The sequence below is a fragment of the Nyctibius grandis genome, chromosome 6 (assembly GCF_013368605.1).
Source record: "Nyctibius grandis isolate bNycGra1 chromosome 6, bNycGra1.pri, whole genome shotgun sequence".
In the NCBI taxonomy this organism is placed as follows: domain Eukaryota; kingdom Metazoa; phylum Chordata; class Aves; order Nyctibiiformes; family Nyctibiidae; genus Nyctibius; species Nyctibius grandis.
The window spans coordinates 68,035,609-68,056,869 of NC_090663.1; the positions used below are offsets into that span (position 1 = coordinate 68,035,609).

The 21,261-nt window shown below is 41.3% G+C and overlaps 1 protein-coding gene across 8 annotated transcripts in view; it reads left to right on the forward strand.

The window, feature by feature from the left end:
- The window catches only part of ARHGAP24 (Rho GTPase activating protein 24), a 230,174-nt gene extending 210,611 nt beyond the window's left edge, over positions 1–19,563 (forward strand). For all 8 annotated transcript variants that reach the window (XM_068403599.1, XM_068403602.1, XM_068403605.1 and 5 more), the window contains 5 exons: positions 6,277–6,409; positions 9,571–9,644; positions 10,446–10,567; positions 13,722–14,790; positions 16,303–19,563. In XM_068403599.1, the coding sequence (XP_068259700.1) occupies positions 6,277–6,409; positions 9,571–9,644; positions 10,446–10,567; positions 13,722–14,790; positions 16,303–16,546 (1,642 nt within the window). In that variant the 3' untranslated portion in view covers positions 16,547–19,563. The remainder of the gene's footprint in view (positions 1–6,276; positions 6,410–9,570; positions 9,645–10,445; positions 10,568–13,721; positions 14,791–16,302) is intronic.
- Positions 19,564–21,261: the final 1,698 nt, after the last annotated feature.

Below are 21,261 nucleotides of genomic sequence, written 5' to 3' on the forward strand. Positions count from 1 at the left end.
CTAGTCGCCATTGCAATCAGCTGAGAAAAGAGTATGTAAGTGGCAGTATGTGATAGATTATTATTATTAATGCTAACGATTATTTCTGGAGCCAAATAATCCAGAATGTAGAACTGGTATGTTCCTGTGCGTTTAATCACTGGGATTGTTGAAACAAAATAGGACAATGATGAAGATGGTATTAATGTGATATCCTCAAGGTGAGAAGGACCACATGCACGATTCTTATTCTCCTCCAGAGACAAAGAATATTTTAAAATTTTGGTGAATGCAAGAAATTGGACCTGTCTCAACGGGGCTCCATTCTGCACTGGCACTGTACAGACTGCAACTAGACATTGACTTGGAAATCACTGGTTAGGAAAATTCTTCTGTTATTTTCCAAATACAGCCCTCTACATAAGAATTTCTTTGTTTAGAAACAGATAGTTCCCCACAAGGAAGGGACTTTATTCCTTTCCTAGTGGGAAAGTGCAGTAATCTTGAAACAAAACATTTTTATGTGAAATTAAGTCTTTACTAGAAAGCTGGTTCCTGCCAAACACAAATGGCCTTAGGCCTGTGAAAATTCCTGTTCAGTTCTGCTTGTTCCAGGCTTCCTTCCCTGATCCTCACAATCTGCTCATCAGTTTTGTCTCTGGAGCCACTTCCGTGTCCTTTCTAATTCCAGCCCTCTTTCTAACCAGCCAGCAGAAATAACCTCTGCATATGGCACAACTTAGAGACCTAGTCTAGCAATTAAATACACGTTAGGAGAGACATTTCGAGCATGATGCAACGGTCATTAAATCAGTTTAATTGGTGTCCTGCTGTAGGAGAGTGTGTTTTTAGTTATTGGCAGTGAATGAGCATTTGTAGTCGCTTTGCATGAATTTCAGTTTCAGAAACGGAGTTGGTGTGTCAGCTGTGATTTTAAAATAAATAATTTAAAAGGCAGCCATGTATTTCACTTGCCAATGACAAATGAACTCTTAGATGGCCATAGTCACCTTTAAGAAAGGATGACATTTTGTTACTATGTGGAAGGTCTGAGAGTGTGGTTTTTAAAGCGTCCTTACTTAGGTTGCGAGATTTGTGGGTTGCAATATATATATATACACACTTGCAATCCCTGCAAAATCTTGCAGAAACTTAACAGCCTTTCTGAACAACCTAGAATTTAGCAGCGCATTTACTGGAGCTGGTTGATTTTTTTCCTGATGGGAACCCATCTGTTTCTTAGGCCTCTGCCCACCTTACCTGAAAGCACTTGTGTCCCTTTAAGGATCTGTATTCTTCTTAGTAATTTTTAATGTCCTACCATAGAGTTTGTCTTTTCATTTGTCTGTCCTAAATTGCTGTCTTCATTGCTGCTTTTAAAGCATCACTCTCTAACCTGAACAAATTGGCTGCTGTTATAATTACTGAAGTGGATGTCTAACTTGGAAATAGAGTCTGTCAATCTACAGTATTCCTTGGTCCCTGGAAGGTAGCAGGGATTGTAAAAATCACAAGCATAAGGACAAAGGAGCAGAATATGTGTTTGGTTTTTTTCTCTGTCTAAACAGAAAAATAAGAATTTGAGATCAGTGTTAACTTAAAGTAGAGTCAGGCTCTTGCGGCGTCAAGGAGAGGAGGACAGACAGCTCAGGGCTTAAAATGGTAAATGCTTTCATATATGTTTCCTAAGTTGTAGGCAAAATTTCAGCTGGTACTTAGATTAGGCACTATACTGCTTGTACTAGATATGCGTTATATAGGAAAACGATACAGAAAGTAATGCTTTGAAGACAACAACACAGGGGAACAAAAATCACATAGGACATTCAACCACTTATGTTATGCATTTGACCTGACCTTTGATTTTCTGTGCCAAAGCCTGACTCCCCAAATCAGTCAGACCTCTCCTGATTGAGTGTAACATTACTGAACACAGGCTTTGCCCTCCCAGGGTGCTGGCTTCTCAGCAGTGACAATGCTCTGATTCTCTCTATATGTAGTTAAGCACATCTGTAATATTCCCTTGATGTTGCTCACTCAGTGTTTCATCACTGGTTTATCATGGGCTCCAGCATCTCACTTAAGCTGTCTGCAGACTGGCAGCGAAGGTGCACACTGAGCAGCCGGTTAGGAACTCATCCTCCCACGTCAGGAAAACATCTATACTGGTCTGAGAGCTGCTCTGCAGACCTGAATGCAGCTAAGCACGGACAGTCAGCAAATGTTGTGGTGGGTATAGGATATGTTGGTGAGGGAGCCTGTCTGTTTCCAGGACTGTGATCTGTGACATATATGAAATGATGGAGCTGTAATTCTGGGAGCTACTGATACATAAACTGTTTGAACTGTACTGTTCTCGTTCATTTTATTACCAGAACTCCAAAACTGAATTATAGCCTCACAGCTTGTTGTTCCCTACTGTTTGCTCTTTATGCAAACTCTTTATGTGTCATCATGATCTAGAGATATTTTTGGCACAGTATTAATCTTTTTGTAATGTGACCTTGCCCTGTTAATATTTCCTCTCAGAGAGTTTATGAGGAGCTTGTTGGCTTTGTGCTGTGAAGCGCTGACTCCAGCTCTCTGAACACGCTGTCTGCTTGTCCGAGTGTGAGGGTTGTGCGTGGATTTCTGGTGACCTGCTGGGCTTCAGTAATTTTTGTTTATGGTAGAGAGGGTGAAAAACTCCAGGCGGTGTAATTGGTCTGACAGCCACTTCCACAGTGTCTGTGGTATCACAAAGGAAAGTGCTGTCAAAACAGCAATGCCATGAGGGATATTAATGACAAAGTTCACATGAATGGGGCTTTGAATATGTGTAGTCTGATGACTAAGGAAAGGCGGTGGTGCGTTTGCATTTGTAATGCCTTTGCATGGACAGTGGTGGAGTGAGGGATGCTCCTTTGGAAACATGTCAACAGTAAAGCAGTATTAATGTTTTAGTGAGGTAAGTAATCTTTCTCAGACTTGGCAGCACAACATAACGTAATAGACTGTTTCTCAGCTTGCTGATGCTTTTTGTGTTGCATTCAATTTTCTGCCTTGTGCTTTGTCATTCCCATTTCAAGCTTGTCATTATTCATTGTGCACTTCAAGAAAGTCCACCTCAATTAATGAGAGTTGTTCCAATTTAGATAACAGAGAATTTTCTGCTGGAATTTACATACTTGTTAATGAATACTTTTAATCATGTTAATTATGAATGTGTAATCATGGAACACTTTGATATTACACTGTCAGATAGCAAAAGAAATACCAAGATAGGTGTAATCATTAAGTTTCTGTAGCTGTAATGGTCCCAGGATATAAGAAAGGCCAGGTTTGAAGGGAGAAATACTGCTGTGTCTTAAACTGATGAGTTGTAGCTGGAAAAAATCCGTGAGGAAAAGGTCCTCTATAGACCCTGGGAAGAGTCACATCTTACAAACTACACAAATGCCCTCAAGGCAGATATATAAATGCTGTTGGTTGACTTAGACTGTGGATAGAACAGTGCAGGCCGGAAAGGGAAATAAATGCTCCCAGTCCTCAAGTGAGTTCCAACAGACCTGTTGGAGAGCAGCGTAGGAGAAAGGGACCTGGGGGTCCTAGTGGACAGCAGGTTGACCATGAGCCAGCAATGTGCCCTTGTGGCCAAGAAGGCCAATGGCATCCTGGGGTGTATTAGAAGGGGTGTGGTTAGCAGGTCAAGAGAGGTTCTCCTCCCCCTGTACTCTGCCCTGGTGAGGCCGCATCTGGAATATTGTGTCCAGTTCTGGGCCCCTCAGTTCAAGAAGGACAGGGAACTGCTAGAGAGAGTCCAGCGCAGAGCCACGAAGATGATTAAGGGGGTGGAACATCTCCCTTATGAGGAGAGGCTGAGGGAGCTGGGTCTCTTTAGCTTGGAGAAGGGGAGACTGAGGGGTGACCTCATTAATGTTTACAAATATGTAAAGGGCAAGTGTCATGAGGATGGAGCCAGGTTCTTCTCAGTGACATCCATTGACAGGACGAGAGGCAATGGGTGCAAGCTGGAACACAGGAGGTTCCACATAAATATGAGGAAAAACTTCTTTACGGTGAGGGTAACTGAACACTGGAACAGGCTGCCCAGAGAGGTTGTGGAGTCTCCTTCTCTGGAGACATTCAAAACCCGCCTGGACGCGTTCCTGTGTGATATGGTCTAGGCAATCCTGCTCCGGCAGGGGGATTGGACTAGATGATCTTTTGAGGTCCCTTCCAATCCCTAACATTCTGTGATTCTGTGAGTTTGCAGTGCAGTACTCCTTTGAAACTCACAGCTATCCTCTGTGGCTAAAATGTGCTTAATGGTATTTGTGAATTGAAACACCTAAAATACAGATGGATTAAAACTGGAGTCTGACATTTTTAAGGTTTCCTTTGTATTTTAAAACAGAAGGTGAAAAAATAATACTAGACTGCAAGGTCTAAACAGGTCTCGGATTATATGAAACACGCTTTTAGTTCCATTATTATAAAAATATTGACATATTTTTATACCAATATTTACATTGAAAGAAGAAAGTTTCTAGCTTTTGTCTAACTGTTGCTAAATAGAATTTAAAAATCCAATTCTTAAAGAGCTTTGCAAACAGTATGTGTGTGTGTGTGTATGTACATATGTTTGTTTATGCTGCCAACATTTTATGGTAATTTCTGTATAGATAGATAAAGTCCTAAGCAGTGTTCCAATACAATTCAGGGAGAAAAGGTAACGAAACACATTTTCCAAAATCTTATTTTGCAATCCCACCATCTTGTGGCGTTCTGCGGTATTGCTTTATCATGTCTTTTGTTCTGACTTAGATTGCTCATACCAAACCACATTAATCTAAGGTTGTTCCCATCATTCTTGTTAAGATTTAACTTAGAAAAGCCATTATTGTTTTAACAGATCATTCCAAAATAATGATTAACATACCTCTAGCAAAGTTTAAGTGCGTCAAATACCAGTCGTTCCTTTTGAGAGCCTGTGAGTTTAAAAAATCTTCCAAGTGTGAAGTCTTAAAAGAAAAAGAAAATACACAATAATGGACACTGTAGAACTGTCTGTACATTTTGTGTTTCTTATGAATGAAATTAACAATATTTAGTATCTGTTTTTTTTTATTTTTCAAAAGTCAGAGGGAAAGATAGTAGCTGGCAGTACAACTCTCTATCTGAACCAGGGACAGCACGTAGAACATTCCAGTAAGGATTTGAATAAATGCCTGAGTAGCTAAACCCAGAGATGGAGTCAGAAGTAACACAAGAGAGATTTCCTCATGCTAACTTGTAGTTTTCATCTATTTCTATTTATTTCTTTTCAGAGAAGTACTCCTAAGTTAGCACAATGTAACTTTACACACCATAGAAACATTTAAGCAAGTTTTAGCGCATACTCTGAACTTGTGATTTTGATCTTTCTCCCCATCTTCTTACTTTTAGTATGCCTGATAAACAGCCTAGGCTTCTACTAGCTGTATCCAAAAAAACCTTAGGTTTCTGCAAATGTTATTATGAGAAAGCTTATGTTATACCAGGTCTCTGACTGTCAGCCCTATAATGTTACCTGTTGTGCTAACACTCAGACATTTTTTAAGTCTGGTGACTTGCAATGCCTTAGCTTACTTGGTACAAGATAGAGATAAAACTCATTTCCCATGGATTTACGATTCTGTGTGTAAATCATGTATCGGTACAGCTCAAAGGCACAGTAGTAATTTTGCGGCAGCCCATAGGAAAAAGATGCATGCCAGGGAAAGAACTGTAATTCAGGCAGGGAAATTTCAGCTGAAGACCTGTGGTATATATGGTCTCCTTTGAAACTTGCTTATTTAATACTGATACCAGAAGAGATGGTGATAACAGTAGAATTGAGACATGCTGGGCATGTTTTGGGAGCTAGGGCCATTTCTGGTAGGAGAATAATCCCCACTGTGTAAATATAATGCCTGGTTTCTGGCTCAGGTGAAAATAAAAAGCATCAGTTGAGATGGATTTTGCATGCCTGATGTGAGATGCCTTTCAATGAGAGCCAGGATCTTCTCAATACCTGTGCCTGCAAATAGGGCCTTACATGTAATTATTTATAGTAATAAATCGGCAGAGCTGACAGACTTCTGCTTGCAGGTATCCTAAGTTCTTTATAGGACAAAAGAAAAACCAAAAACCAGATTACAGATATGATCTATAAATGTATATACTGCTGATGAGTAAAATCTGGGGTCACAATGGAAAAGTGGCAGTTTTTAGCCTGTCAATCTCACAGTATTATCCTGATGCACAGTAACGACTTTTTGTGTTCCAACCCATCAGCAATACAGATGTGCACACAGTGGCATCACTGCTTAAGCTGTACCTAAGGGAACTCCCAGAACCAGTCATACCGTATGCAAAATACGAAGATTTTCTTTCCTGTGCCAAAATGCTCAGCAAGGAGGAAGAAATGGTGAGTTGGCAACTTGAGTAAGATGAAATAAAAGGCTGGCGTGTTATAACCTGTTCCAATTTTGAGGAGGAGAGAATCTGGTGATTACCTATCCTAATTTAAGATGTGCATCTATTAATTGAGGATGGTTTTATATGAAGATTGTTGACACCTGCATCATTTGAAAGTCTAAATAAAGGTGCATAGCATATCCTTAGCTGTATTTGTTGCATGTCACTGAATCCAGTTCAAGTAAACACCATTGTGGTCAATAGCTTCCATTTTGCATGGAAGAGACTTATATTTTCATGGATTATCATTCTGAACTGTAAAAGGAAGGGTCTTAGTAGTTGCTGTGCAACTCTTGCCATTAAATCAGGGGTCACTTTCTTCTAGCATCAGGATGCCAACTTTTACTGACTTTTGATTGAAGGCCAAGGGACTCTATTAATTGTCTGTCACTGAATCAGAAGGCCCCAAAAATATGGAAGAGGGCCACCTTCCAGACTATTTTAAATAACACAGATGAGCAAAATAAGGGTTCTGACTGATAATATGTGCCCTGCAGTGGCATGGGCCTACTATGTATTAGTCTGCAGACATAAGAAACTAGGTCCTTGTTTTCACATTGTTGTGTGTGCTTATGGGTAATGAGGTCAACCCTGATACTGTCTTTTCAAAGTAAATAAAAATAGGCTCATTCTGTTGATTTTAGTCTACTCCCTTAACTTTCTAAGGTGGTTATTCCTGTTTAATTATTTTCTGACATTTCAAATCCTGCTAGAACTGGAACCCCTCCTACTTAATCTTCTAACTAATTAATATGAGTAGGAGTCCCTCTTTTCTGAGAGACTGTGTCCTTTCTGAGCCTTCAGTTGATGACTACCAAAAGCAGAGGTGGTAGTTGTTCCGAGGGGTAAGAAAGATCTGTGGCAAACTGTCTTCTATGGTCATAATCTTTTACACACACTGAAATCAGACTGGTTTCTTCTCTATCCTTTACAGCTTGCTACAAGGTGCAAATTTTTGTCAGCTGCTTGCAAAAAGTGGGAGTGGGCTGTTCAACTGCTCTTTACCCAAGTTACGGCAGGGGATCCTCAGAGCTAAAGTTGCAGCTGTTGCATAGAATCATAGAACAGTTTTGGTTGGAAAGGACCTTTAAGGTCATCAAGTCTAACCATTAACCTAACACTACCAAGTCCACTATTAACCATGTCTGTACGTACCACATCTACCTGTCTTTTAAATACCTCCAGGGATGGTGACTCAACCACTTCCCTGAGCAGCCTGTTCCAATGCTTGACAACCCTTTCAGTGAAGAAATTTTTCCTGATATCCAATCTAAATCTCCCCTGGCACAACTTGAGGCCATTTCTTCTCATCCTATCACTCTTTATGTGGGAAAAGAGACCAACACCCACCTCACTACAACCTCCTTTCAGGTAGTTGTAGAGAGGGATAAGGTCTCACCTCAGCCTCCTTTTCTCCAGGCTAAACAACCCCAGTTCCCTCAGCCGCTCCCCATCAGACTTGTTCTCTAGACCCTTCACCAGCTTCGTTGCCCTACTTTGGACTCGCTCCAGCACCTCAATGTCTTTCCTGTAGTAAGGGGCCCAAAACTGCACACAGTATTCGAGGTGCAGCCTCACCAGTGCCGAGTACAGGGGGATGATCACTTCCCTAGTCCTGCTGGCCACACTATTTCTGATACAAGCCAGGATGCCATTGGCCTTCTTGGCCACCTGGGCACACTGCTGGCTCATATTCAGCTGGCCATCGATCAACACCCCCAGGTCTTTTTTCACCAGGCAGCTTTCCAGCCACTCTTCCCCAAGCCTGTAGCGTTGCATGGGTTGTTGTGACCCAAGTGCAGGACCCGGCACTCAGCTTTGTTGAACCTCGTACAGTTGGCCTCGGCCCATCGATCCAGCCTGTCCAGATCCCTCTGCAGAGCCTTCCTACTCTCAAGCAGATCAACACTCCCACCCAACTTGGTGTCATCTGCAAACTTACTGAAGGGGCACTCGATCCCCTCGTCCAGATCATTGATAAAGATATTAGAGAGAACTATTTGCTTGTGCGTGTTGCATATGTCTCTGACCAATGATAGCTCCAATGTAAAGCCACCTGACAGCTCCACAGTTAGTCATCATGCAGTTTATACTTGCAGTGATACTCATTTTCAGATTAAATTTTTAGTCATTTTATATTGGCTTAGTCCAGAGTGTATTTATGTAGTTCCTCTGGAACTATGCCACGAAGCACTTCATTAAATTCATTCTGAAAGCAAGATTCAAATTACAGTGGCCTTTTGGTGCTGGAGTTGGTGCTTGGCAGTTTGTGAAAAATCAGTACTATAGGTGATGAGCAACTTCAGTCCTCTTTATGGTGGCTTAGCAGGCCAGCTATAAGGCTGTCTGAATAGATTTGCAGTTGATGTTTCTCCATGCAGAAGTTAAAAGTGCAGTCACTGTTAAGGGAGAGAGCTGTGCATCTTGTTTCCTACAACCAGCAACCTTATGCACTGTCATGGTCCACCCATCTTGATTTGCATTTGTTTTCATAACATACTGCAATCAAAACCCCAGTGATGCTGGCAAAGTACCAAAACCTCATACTGAAAAAGAGTCTAAAGGCACTGGTTGGTAAGAAGCGTAGCCAGGGTCTGTTTCCACAGGGCACAGAAATTAGTGTGATATCCTGCTTGTCCCATTCCCAGGGTGGGCACCAACTGAAATAACTGTTTATCGGTTTGAATCTAGTATGGACCAGAATGGGGTAAAATATCCAAATAGTTTCTCATATGAAAATGCCAACTAGTTCAAACCAGAACTGTTCCTGGAAGCCTCAGCCTTGTTATCAGCAGGAGGAGGAGGAACAGAGCTGCTGGTCAAAAAAATAGAGAGTGAAAGAGAAGGGAAAGACAGTATGAAACCAAGTTGTTTACTTGTTTATTTTTATCCAGAGCTAATCCTTGTTAGCCAAATGTAGCTTTCCCCATCCAAAAATGGGTTCTACAAGCTGTTCCTGATGGTAACCTGTATATAGCATTTAACGCCGCAGTTTCAGTGATGTGCTTATTGTCTTGTAATTGGAATGGCTGACATTTTTTTGAATCTCTGGTAAAATACTAAGAAACTGTGCCTTCCCACTCTTTTTTTTTTTTCTTAAACCACCTAAAGGGCCTGAAAGAACTGGTGAAGCAAGTGAAGAGCCTGCCAGCTGTCAATTATAATCTGCTAAAATATATCTGTAGGTGAGTGCTCTTGCAAGAATATCACAATGGTATTTATAACTGTGAGCTGACAGACAAACCTGTCTGTGTATGTGCCCTGAAGGAAAAGCATTACTTGCGGTTGGAGGATTGGTGAACTTAAGTGAATGCACTAAAAATATAGGTTTACTGCATGACTAATTACTAATTTGCTCTATTAAGGTGCACGATTATGACTTTCGTTTCATAAACAGGCCACACTCAGCAAGAAATGCAAGAAGGTAGACGTGAATATATTCTGTCCTCTTTATAGGACCCTGATTTTCCCATTTCTAACTTCAGTTATTGGCCTTGGCTGTGCACTGCTGAAGCATGGTATCCTTGAAAACTGTATATGTCTTGTAGTATATAGAATAGTTTCATGGCTACATCTAAGATCTTAAAAAACGTCTTACACATTTGCAATTTGTGAACTTATAGAAAGTTCCCAGCATTTAAAAAAAAAAATACACTTTAAAAGAATTGAAACTTTTTTTTTAATTGACAGTTTGCGTTTTGAGGCTATTTTATGAGCCAAGTAGTTGATTAATTATGCTGGAGAATGTTACCATCTTCAACAGAGTTACCATGTAGTCAGTCCAGATTGGATTTAGATTTTTGTTATCGATGTATCATTTTGGACAAAATCTGAAGAAGTTGAGGAGAATAGTCTTGAGCTTTCAAGATGTTCCATGAGGATTTGGAATGGAATACTTGAACTATGTTAAGAAACTATCACATGCTTTGACTTTTTTTTTTCCCCTCTTTTTACATGTTCCTTAAAGGCCTCTTTCTTCCCCACAGATTCCTTGATGAAGTCCAGTCTTATTCAGGTGTAAACAAAATGAGCGTGCAAAATCTGGCTACCGTTTTTGGCCCCAACATCCTTCGCCCCAAAGTGGAAGATCCTCTGACTATCATGGAGGGTGAGCTTACTGTACATGACTTGTAATAGAAAGAAGGAATGTCTTTAGGTTTATTAACAGTACATACCAGTCCATGTAGTATGTGCAGTAAATTCCATGTATCTGTTTTATAGACACGGAATTCTTCAACCTGAATGAACTTCTGGGTTAAATCTTGCAGGTTACTAAAAAAGTGACAGAAATGTGCAGCATTGCAAACAGACTTTGCATGAGATTGTGCTGCCCTGGCACCTTCACTAAAAATGTACTTTTTCTCTCAAAGCTTGTTGCAAATATGGCACGTTCTTGTTCAGCGTGTGTGGTTGGAGTGCAGTTAATATTTTACCTGCAGTTCTTAAGGATGAGAAAAAGTTAGTACAGGTTCATACTGCAGTGACCCATGTAGAGTCCCCCACAAGGCAGTGGTATGTTACATGCCATCTTGCACAACAGTGATCAAATTGTCAGCTGCATTTTGTTATTTACAGCAATGTCCAACTGTAGCATTTTGCTGTGATTAAGACAAAAATATGGCCATAACAATTTCCTCCTATAATTTCCTCCTAGGCTTAATCTTTGTGACTTTAATTCTCCATAAAGTACATGACGCCTTTTCTCCCTTCGAACACTTGTTTCTTAATATGTAGGATTTACTTAACTTTCTCAGAAATTAGGGCTGTACACAGACCCTGCACTGAGAATTTTACCAAAACTCAAAAAATGCAGTGTTCATAGTTTATTTGAGAGCACGTGGATTTATTTCTTTTCTGTTTGATGCTTTTTCCCTTCCCCGGATACAGCAATTCCTCATATACTTTGTTCATTTACTTGTTTTTCTGAAGTCTTATGTTTCCTCCTTCCTTTTAATTCTTAACACGACGACTATGTTGTTGTGAACAGAAACATGGCGTTTCCGAATCATGTATGAAGGCAGTGAATACCCAGGGTTAACTGTCTGAACAGCAGTTCAGACAAGCCAGAAAACCTTCTTATGTGGAAAGGGTTTTTAATCATCATCTGTACTTCAATGTCTGGATTCTCATTGTCACAGAGAATGGTTTGATCATGCATTTGACTCAAAAGGGTTTGCAAGAGCAGGTGTCAAATTTATGTGCGTGTTTATAATGACTGCTCATGAGTATCATCAAACCTGTGCAGCTTCAAATACCCTTAAATCTGCATTTGTGGCTTCTCCCTGGTTTCTGTACATACTTGTCTGAAATGCACTGTGACTATGGGGATGCAGAGAGAAGCTTCACTGTGTCATTGAAGTCCTAGTTTACACAGCTTACCTCATCTCCCCATGGTGTTTTGAGAGGGAAATACAAGAGTCTTTCCTGCTTTGTTTCCTTCCTCTTCAACTGTCTTGTCATGTCTTTTGCAGGAGTTACATTTTTTGTGCGTGTGTGCGTTCACGCATGCTGCCTATCACTTCACTTTCAACCTGTCTCTTTGTTTGTACCCACAGAACTGACTGGAATAGTAGCTTCTCTTACCCTGACGCTTCTGTAGAGCTTAGCAGCCTGGTAGATAACTGCTGTGAATGTTTCTCTTGGTCAGGCAGCACACTGTCCCCTTTTTTCCATGGTTTTGCATTGAATAGTACAAAAAGTACGTCAAATTGTTCAATAGATTAGAATTGGAGAGAGATGTCACAGAGCTGATTTACACCACTGCAGTCGATGAGAACGGTATGTCACAGGATGACAGTTAGTGATGGGATAACATGCATCTTCAGCTCACCTGGGCCAGGGGAGATGAATGGAGATTTGGGATAGGGAGAAAGGAGTTAGCCATTCCTAAATAAAATACTGTCTTCTGGGTTTATATTTTTCCAGAACTGGCTGCTGGCTAAAGTCTGTGTGGTTTTTTTTTTTTCTTGAAAGTTTGAGTAAGAAAGTTTTCAGGTGTTTTTTTTAAACCAGGTAAAAAGGGAAAATAATATGGTTTTCCAGTTCTTGAAAGCAACTCTCCAGCCTGCTTATCAACAGCCCAAGCACTAAAATGATGGTGGCTGCTGTAGGAAATGGCATGGATATTACACTAATTGAAGGGAAATACATATATTTTTTAACTAATGAGAAACAGGTTTGATTAAACAGATTTGACTTCTCTTTAAGCATAACTTTAAGATTTGACAGGAGACAATGCTGATTTGCAATTGGTCTATGCATAGTTAAATGTATAGAAACTTTTAACAAAGACTGTACATCAGTTGGTGCTCATGGCCACCCTTCTTCATTGCTCTTTGCATTTTGGAAGATACAGAGTGCTCTTATTGCACAATCATTCAAAGTGAAACATGCAGCTATGGGTAACCATACCTGGTATAATGGGGATGAGGAGTTGTCTTTGGTTCAAGAAAGATTTTCCAGAATTCCAATCATGGAGCAATTTTTTCCTGTCAAACACAGTGGTAAAAGTTGCCTGAGTACAGTGCAATGTTTGTAGTAAATTCTGTACATAACAGCTAATGTTCTCAGAAGGAACACAGCTAAATGTGCCATGGGAGTAACAAAGTGAATTTTCCTGCTGCATAGTTCTAATGTATGATTTTGCCTTAGCAAACAAACAGGAACACTGAAAAGATGTTGCTGAGTACCCACATTGAATTGGGTCTTAGTAGTTGTCTTTTAAAAGGATGGGGTATAAAGATCCAGAATATTACAAAGGAGTTGATGTGAAACGATATTGCACAGTGGGAAAGTATTGATTAGCAGAGCAAATCCCTTGCCTGCCCATTTTCTGTTAAACTACTAAATACAAGTGCTGTGCCAGAATAAGTCTGGTTTTAAAAATGATTGTCACATTGAGTTGAAACACATCACTTACAATGATGTTATCCCTTGCTACTCATTGTCTCCCTCTGTGGTCTTCCTGGGATGCAGTTACTGTCACGGTACTAGCTTCTGTGCAGAAGTTCTTGTTCTTAGGGGGTCTATGAGGCTTGCTGGCTTGGCTTGATGGAAGGAAGAGGTGGTGCTGATCTGGCCTGGTAGCCAGAGGCACTTCAGGTGTGTTAAACATTCAGGGTGTTACACAGATGGATGCATTGCATAAATGTTTGTATAAGCTGAATGTTTATTAAGTATTTGTGGAATCTGATGGATAAAGTAAATTTATGCCCTAAACAAAACAGGCCATTAATGACCATGTGCTCGGTGTCTCCTTTCAGGTACAGTAGTAGTCCAGCAGCTAATGTCGGTGATGATTAGCAAACATGAAGAGCTGTATCCCAAGGATGCAGACCCTCAGATGGGACTCGAGGTATGTAACAACAACAACGAAATGCCAAAGAAAGCGATTGCAGGGCAGCTACAGAACAAAGAGAACAACAACACCAAGGAGATGCCAGTGAGGCGCTGCTCTTGGGACAAACCTGAGTCTCCCCAAAGGGGAAGCATGGACAATGAGCCTCCAACCGATCTGCCAGGCAGCAAGACAAATAGCCCCAGGAACAGCATCCAGAAACTAGATGTTACCAGAAGCCCACCACTCATGGTGAAAAAAAATCCTGCTTTTAATAAAGGCAGTGGCATAGTCACCAACGGGTCCTTCAGCAGCTCTGTGGAGGGCCCTGAGAAGAGCCAGACATTACCAAACTGTACCCTGCAAACCAGGAGAACATCGTCCCTGAAAGGACCGGTGACTAAGATGGGCACACACAGCGTGCAGAACGGAGGTGTGCGGATGGGTGTTTCTAGCACAGACGGGCACAGCAACACCCTTAATAGCCGGACCCCAGGCTGGGTGCCCAATGGCTACGTCACACTGAGGGATAACAAGCAGAAGGAATCGGTGAGTGAGTCAGGCCAGCACAACAGGCTTTCCACTTACGACAATGTCCACCAGCAGTTCTCTATGGTGAACTCTGATGACAAACAGAGTGTGGACAGTGCCACCTGGTCAACATCCTCTTGTGAAATATCCCTCCCTGAGCACTCCAACTCCTGTCGTTCATCCACCACCACCTGCCCTGAGCAGGACTTTTATGCAGGTAACTTCGAAGACTCTGTGCTGGATGGACCACCACATGAAGACCTCTCTAACCCAGGTGACTATGAGAACAAAAGTGACAGAAGGAGTGTGGGGGGCCACAGCAGCCGAGCCACCAGCAGCAGTGATAACAGTGAAACATTTGTGGCCAACAGTACTAACAATCACAGTGCTTTGCACAGCCTGGTGTCCAGCTTGAAGCAAGAGATGGCCAAGCAGAAACTAGAGTATGAGACAAGGATAAAAAGGTAAGACAGTTTGGCTCTACCATCTGACCACATTTTGCAGAGTAAATCCAAGAAGTTTTCCTTCTCGTGACTTGCTAGCCAATCTGCACTAGCTGCAGTCACTGGGTGCTTGCCACCAAGTTTCCCATCTTTCAGTGTTGACATACTCTGACATTGCTTTTGCGATATCATGATCCAAAGGGGTTTGTTTCAGGGCAATTGCTCACCATGGTTGTGACACGCTATCCTATTGGCATCAAAAGCCAGAACCTTGTGAGTTTCTGTAGAATCTAATTAACAAAATCAGTAGGCTCTCACAATGTTTTCATTAGTTGATGCCTGTTCTCCAGAGACTAAGAAGGGCAACTGGGCATCACCTTTCAGTGAAAGCAATGCCATGGCTTATTCTACCTGTGGTTTTTGGGACTGGAACACTGCTGGAACTCCTTTCCAGAGTCCTTGTTCCTCTTGAGACAGTGTTGCATCTGAGAGTTAACTCTACTCACGGTCCTATCTCTGCACTGCTGCTTTGCCTCAGCCTTTCCTTCACAGCTCGGACCTGTTAAAGAAGGCAAGGGAGAGCCGAGTCTTCGTCTACAGATAGTGCCGACTCTTCTTGCACACAATGAGGTTGCTAGGGTGGGTGGCCATAATGATCAGTGAATAACGTCAAAGTCTGGGCTTAGCATTAACTAGTTCACACAGCAGTGCAGAGCTGAATGCGCTGTCTTTGTAATAAAGGGTCTTTAGTAAAGCTGCTCAGGACTTGTCTTCTGTTCTCAGCTCTGTTGCACAGCAGCCCTTTGCATTGGTAGCTCTAGCACTGCAAGTCATAGCTGGATCACAACGTGTGAGAGCTACTGGCAACAGCAGCTGCCAGCAGAAGTGTAGCGTATAGAATATTGCAGTCTTTCACCCACGTCACTATTTTCAGCGTAATATGCAGTGTAGTAGAGTACTTCTTATAATGTTTTAATATGCGTGACGACTGTGTTCAGTACCGCTGGGATTTCTAATGCTTTCCATTGGAAAGCTAGATCTGAAATAGGGTCAGTTTTTTAGACAAAAACATGTTGATTGCAGTTTTTTTTAAAGTGTCGGTCCATATTTGCAACTAGATACAGCAGATAAATCAGCTGAAGAAAGGAGATTAGCAGTGAAACAAAGTCATTCAGGGCATTATTCTGACCTTGTAAGTGACACTAGTGCAACTACAGCAGGAGCTGGATGCCAACACTTCCAGAAGTAAAAGGAATACTTAGCCTATTCATGGAGAATTAGATGGAGCTGTTTGCTACTGTGCACCTTGCTAGGGGCTGTTATTAGGCATTTTCTAAATGAGCTACCGAGGAGATTGCCCTATGAGAATGGTCCATTGATGAAGCCACGGTTTGTAGCTATACCTCTCAAAAATTCAGTCTAAGCTTTGTAAATGAAAAGACATGTGTACAAATTTATTGGTGGTGTGCACTTCTGCTCGAGTGAGCAAGGAGTGCTCCTCAGGACCTGTCTGCTTTTATTTCATTTTTGCAGCTTGGAGCAGAGAAATCTCACCCTGGAGACGGAAATGATGGCCCTGCATGAAGAACTGGATCAAGAGCGGAAGAAGTTCACAATGGTAGAAATCAAAATGCGTAATGCAGAACGGGCCAAGGAAGATGCAGAGAAGAGGAATGATATGTTGCAGAAGGAAATGGAGCAGTTTTTCTCCACTTTTGGAGAACTGACAGTGGACTCTCGCAGACCGGAAAGAGGCAACACCATCTGGATTCAGTGAGCATTGGAAGCGTAGACTGTGGGACTTTGGGGAAGGGCTTGGGGGTATTATACTGTATCAGGTGGCTGGTCACCTGTCTGAGGCTAGTACTCAATATAATGTTATAAACCCTTGAAGGAAGAAATCGTAAAGATATTAACCACTCATATCTACAGTGTGTACTTCTCAAGTTATATTCTTTGAATGCTTCATGAGACTACTGTCAAGTGTTACAACTGGATATGTGTATATAAATTTTAAAAAATCACCTTAGAGAGCAAGAGATGTATCTCAAGAAATATTTTAATGCAAGTCTTGTATTTAAACTGGTAAATTGAAATGTTGCAATCAAGCTTTATATCAAGGCTTTTCTCCCTTGCACTTAACATAATAAGCTATTTTTGGCATTGTGTTACCATCAGCTTATTTTGTATATCAAATGTTTTTTGGTTTTGTTTTGGTTTTTTTCTGTTACCCCTCTTGCTGGGGAGTGAAGATAAACAGGTATGTTAAGGTATGTGTGTCGGTGGTTAACCCTGATTTGCGTCACTTCGAAAAAGACAGCAGGATGAGAAACAGCAGCACGCTATGGGCAAAATAAAGCGGTACTAGTTTAACAGAAGTGATGGCCAGGGTAGAAAGTACCAGGGCACTCGTACTGTAAAAACCAAATGAGAATATCAAGTCAGCAATATTGGGGACAATGGCAAATGGGTAAACAGGTGCTTGTTCGGAAGCAAATGTGGGTGGCAGAGTAAGAAGTTGGGAGAGGGAAAAGGGGAACTTAAGGGGAAGTCAATCACATGACCAGAGCTTTTTGGGGTGCCTTAAAGAAGCCCTGTGCCTGATCACTGCAGCTCAGAGCAGGAATATAAACCAGTTATTCTGACCATATTTGCATCTGACTTACCTCTGTACTCTGGGTGAAAGTGAGTCCTTTTTGTAATACTGGTGCAGGGAGACACAGAGGGGATGAACCGGACATTCTGATAACATTGTCAGTGTGATGGGTGCTGAAAACCATCCCTCCCCCCCCAAAAAAATTATGTCCAGAGTAGAAATTACCAGAGCAACTGTGTAACAAACAGCAAATAAGGAGGAAAAGGCACCAACATAGTCACCACCTGTATTTACAGTGTATATTAGCAAGTTATCACACTGTCTGAATGCTTCATGAGATTACTGCCAAGTGTTACAACTGTGAAAGTTCCCAGGCTCTCAGCATCACCAAGGGAACACCTAGAGGGAACAGCCTGGAGCCTAACAGCACACAGAGTGCCCATGAAGAAGAAACAGCAAAGCCACGCAGTAAATCAATAATTTGTTTGGCATCTTTACATATAGTAAGTATAACTGGTATTTTCTACACCACGTTAAGGATTTTTTGTTTTTAACTTTGCGTTTAGGACTGCAAGCTGTATTATTGGAGAGGGTTGTTGAGATATCTTGGCTTCCCTCTAGTGTCTCTTAAATATATTGCAATTATTTTTTCATTCCAATTGAGAAAGAATGATGAAGGTAGCCCCAAAGAACATTCTTGGTTATAGCATGTATATTAGACAAGTATTAATTCAATGTGGGATTTATATCAGGAACCAAACATGAGGTTTACCTTTCAGAGAAATATTAACTTACAATGGAGCATTACACATTGTGCTTGTGGATGCATTATTTGTGTCTGGTGAGGTTGAGAGGCCCCAGTCAGAGCACCTGTTATACTAATTGTGAACATGTCTAGTGCACATCCAGTCTGTGTGTAAATCAGAAAAAGTCAGGGACAGATCAAGGTAAAAGGAAGGAGCATGTTTTATATCCGTTAGCAGCAATCACAAGATGTCCCCACAATGGTGAAAGAAGGAAACAGATTACTATGTTAGTTCTGATTTTTAAATTGAGTGACAGAGACGTCGATATCTGATGCAGTAGGCCTCAAAGTTGACTCACAATTTAAGCAGTATCTGACATCTGTTGACATGACAGCAAAGTCTCTGAGATAAGTATTTTCTTAACTGGAATGCATATTTTTACACTAGATGTATACAGTAGTCCCTGCAGCAGTATCCTGAGGTGGAGAAAGTCCTGCTTTCTCACTCAGAGAAAGCCAGTTTTCTCATTTTTATTTCCTCTACCAGTCCCTATGTTGTCCAAGCTCTGTTGCTCTCTTAAAACCTAAAGGAATACACAATTCCTAAGACTAGTTCAAGGACCTGTGCAAATGAGGACCTAAAGTTTAGTCATGCAAGCGTGGCAGAAGGTGGCCAGCGAGGCAGTGGGGAAAGGTGCCGCTCCAAGGTTATCAGCCGATACGATAGCAAAAAGGACAGCCACTTGATAAAATTTTATTTCTGATACTTGTTCAAAATTGACAAGGAATAGGAATTTCATTTCACGTCCACATCTGCCTCCAGTGCCCTAGGCTACACAATATGCATGGAAGAAGGGAAGGTTATTTATAGTCCATGTACTTAGCATTCTGTGTTCAATTTTGATTATCGTTGGTCTTCACAGGAATGGACTGGAGGCTTCCAGTGATTTGTATGTGCTGCATGTTTTCCTTATTTGTTTGAACAGGCTTCTTTGTACACATCTGTTTCTGAACTCAGATCATTGGGTCAGTGATTGCTTTCTGAGGGTTAGTTCTTGGTCTACTCACAAACTACAAGAATGCAGTTCAGAGTGTTTTTTTTCTTATCTTCAGGTCTTTGCATTGACCATGCCCAAGATGGTTTATAAGACAAACTATTTCAGTGAAAAATCTTCAATTTTGGTGTATATAGATACTCCTCATTTTTATATTTGTCTTTTTGAGGATTGCCATTAAACACTCTTGACTCAGACTGAATGATGCTACTGCAGTGATTTCTTTAGGGCATGATCCTTGAAAAAAAAATCTTTTCTTTTTGCAGGGAATCTGGGAAGATGGTTCTCCGTACGAATTTTATGTAGGGCTTAGGCTGGAGTAGACCTGGCTCCTTCTGAATGTTGCCAGGCTAAGAAATCAGAATTTCTGTTTTGTTCATGTATCAGAGGGATCTTCACTGCTTTGAAATTAGGACTTAGTCTTGGAAGAAAATATAAACCGTTCACACAATTATAGTTGTTAAAACTAGCTAGCATTTTTTAGTCTCCTGGACACAGAAGGAAAATTCCTTAGTCAGAGTATCTTCTAGGAAAGTCTTTGTTACTCTGGGAGCAGAGCAGCAGCTCAGGTTTCTGTCTGTTTGGCCCAGCTCATTTTGGCTGTGATTCCTTGATGGGTTTAAAACCGTTCTTGGTGCTGTCACCTTCCAGCCGTCTATCCTGTACCCTACTTCGTAGTGCTCTTGTCACTCAGCTCATCCCATGGTGGTCGATTTCCTGGAGCTGAACCTGCACAAAGCTATTCTTTGGGTTAGCTTTCTGTGGGTTGAGGTCTCGGTGCTGGCTCAATACAATACCAGACAGGTTCACTGTAGCTATGCCATTTGGAGTCAGTTTAAACAGTCATGGGATCACATTGTTAAAGTATCTTTGAATGCTTTTTTGGAAGCTCGTGTTAGGCAGGATTTGTCTGTTTATTTGAAGCTTGTCTTCATCTAGATTTGAAGCTTGTCTTCGTATTTGAAAAGATATTCCAGTCACCTCCTTAAAGAATGTTCAAATTCCAGTTATATGGCTAAGTACTGATATCCCAAATTCCTTGCTTTGCAATCCAGGACATCTCATTGTCTCTGCAGAAATCATCTAGACAGTCCAGGAAACTTGAGCAGGCACAGGGAACTTAGAAAATAGTACCAATAACATATGTCCACTCCCGTCATGATCCATCCAAAGTATCCCGCTCCTCTCCTCCTGTGAGGCTTCATACCCATTTAGGCTGTGTGATAAAGTTTATTTATGTCCTTAATGGTTGTCTTCATGCTCCTATTATTGTCCTACTTCTTTAAATTAAAAGCACAAAATTCTCAATGTTTCTTACATTCAGAAGCAAATAACAAAATGCTATTCTTCTAACATTTGTAACTTCTCAGCTGTATGATACCATTTCCATGTGGTCCACAACTGATTTGCTGCTTTGTTCCCTTTTGCGTGTGCAGCCTGTGTGTGAATTGACCTGGTTGGCAGAAGCAATGTTGGGAGGGCATGCTGATGGATCTAAGTGGGCAAAGGATAAAACCATGCTCCCTGTCATGCAGTGGAGTGGAAAGGGGCAAGACAGTCATGAGATTAAGGTCAAAGTAGACTGAGCCTGAAGGCTCTAAAAAAACTATAAGGAATTCATGCAGCATATTTGTTGATCATTGGATATCTCATGAAGGTAGTTTTTTCAGGAATTTTACTGTTAAAGTATTGAATGAAACTGAGGGTTTAGCCGAGACAACTGGTTTTATCACCAGTCTGTGTAATGGAATGAGTCATGTTCTCAGGCCAAGTCGACAGCTTACCTACTATGAGAGGACACTTAAGTATCAATTAAAAAAAGGTGTAATAATAAATTTGTTTTCATCTCTTTCTCACAGGTGTTTCTGTGAACTCCCAATATTAATAATCTGTTGTGGGAGTTCACCGGCTAGCTCCAAGCTGAGAACAGCAGTTAACAGCTCAGCCCTTCTAGCACACTGTCACTCTTCGCCTCATGCACAGCACACAAGAGACAATGCTTTTACAATTCATCAATACAGATGGTGGAAAAAATCCTCTCAGAGATTTGGACCTTCTGGTCCAATCACAGGGTATGATTACATTACATTCACAGA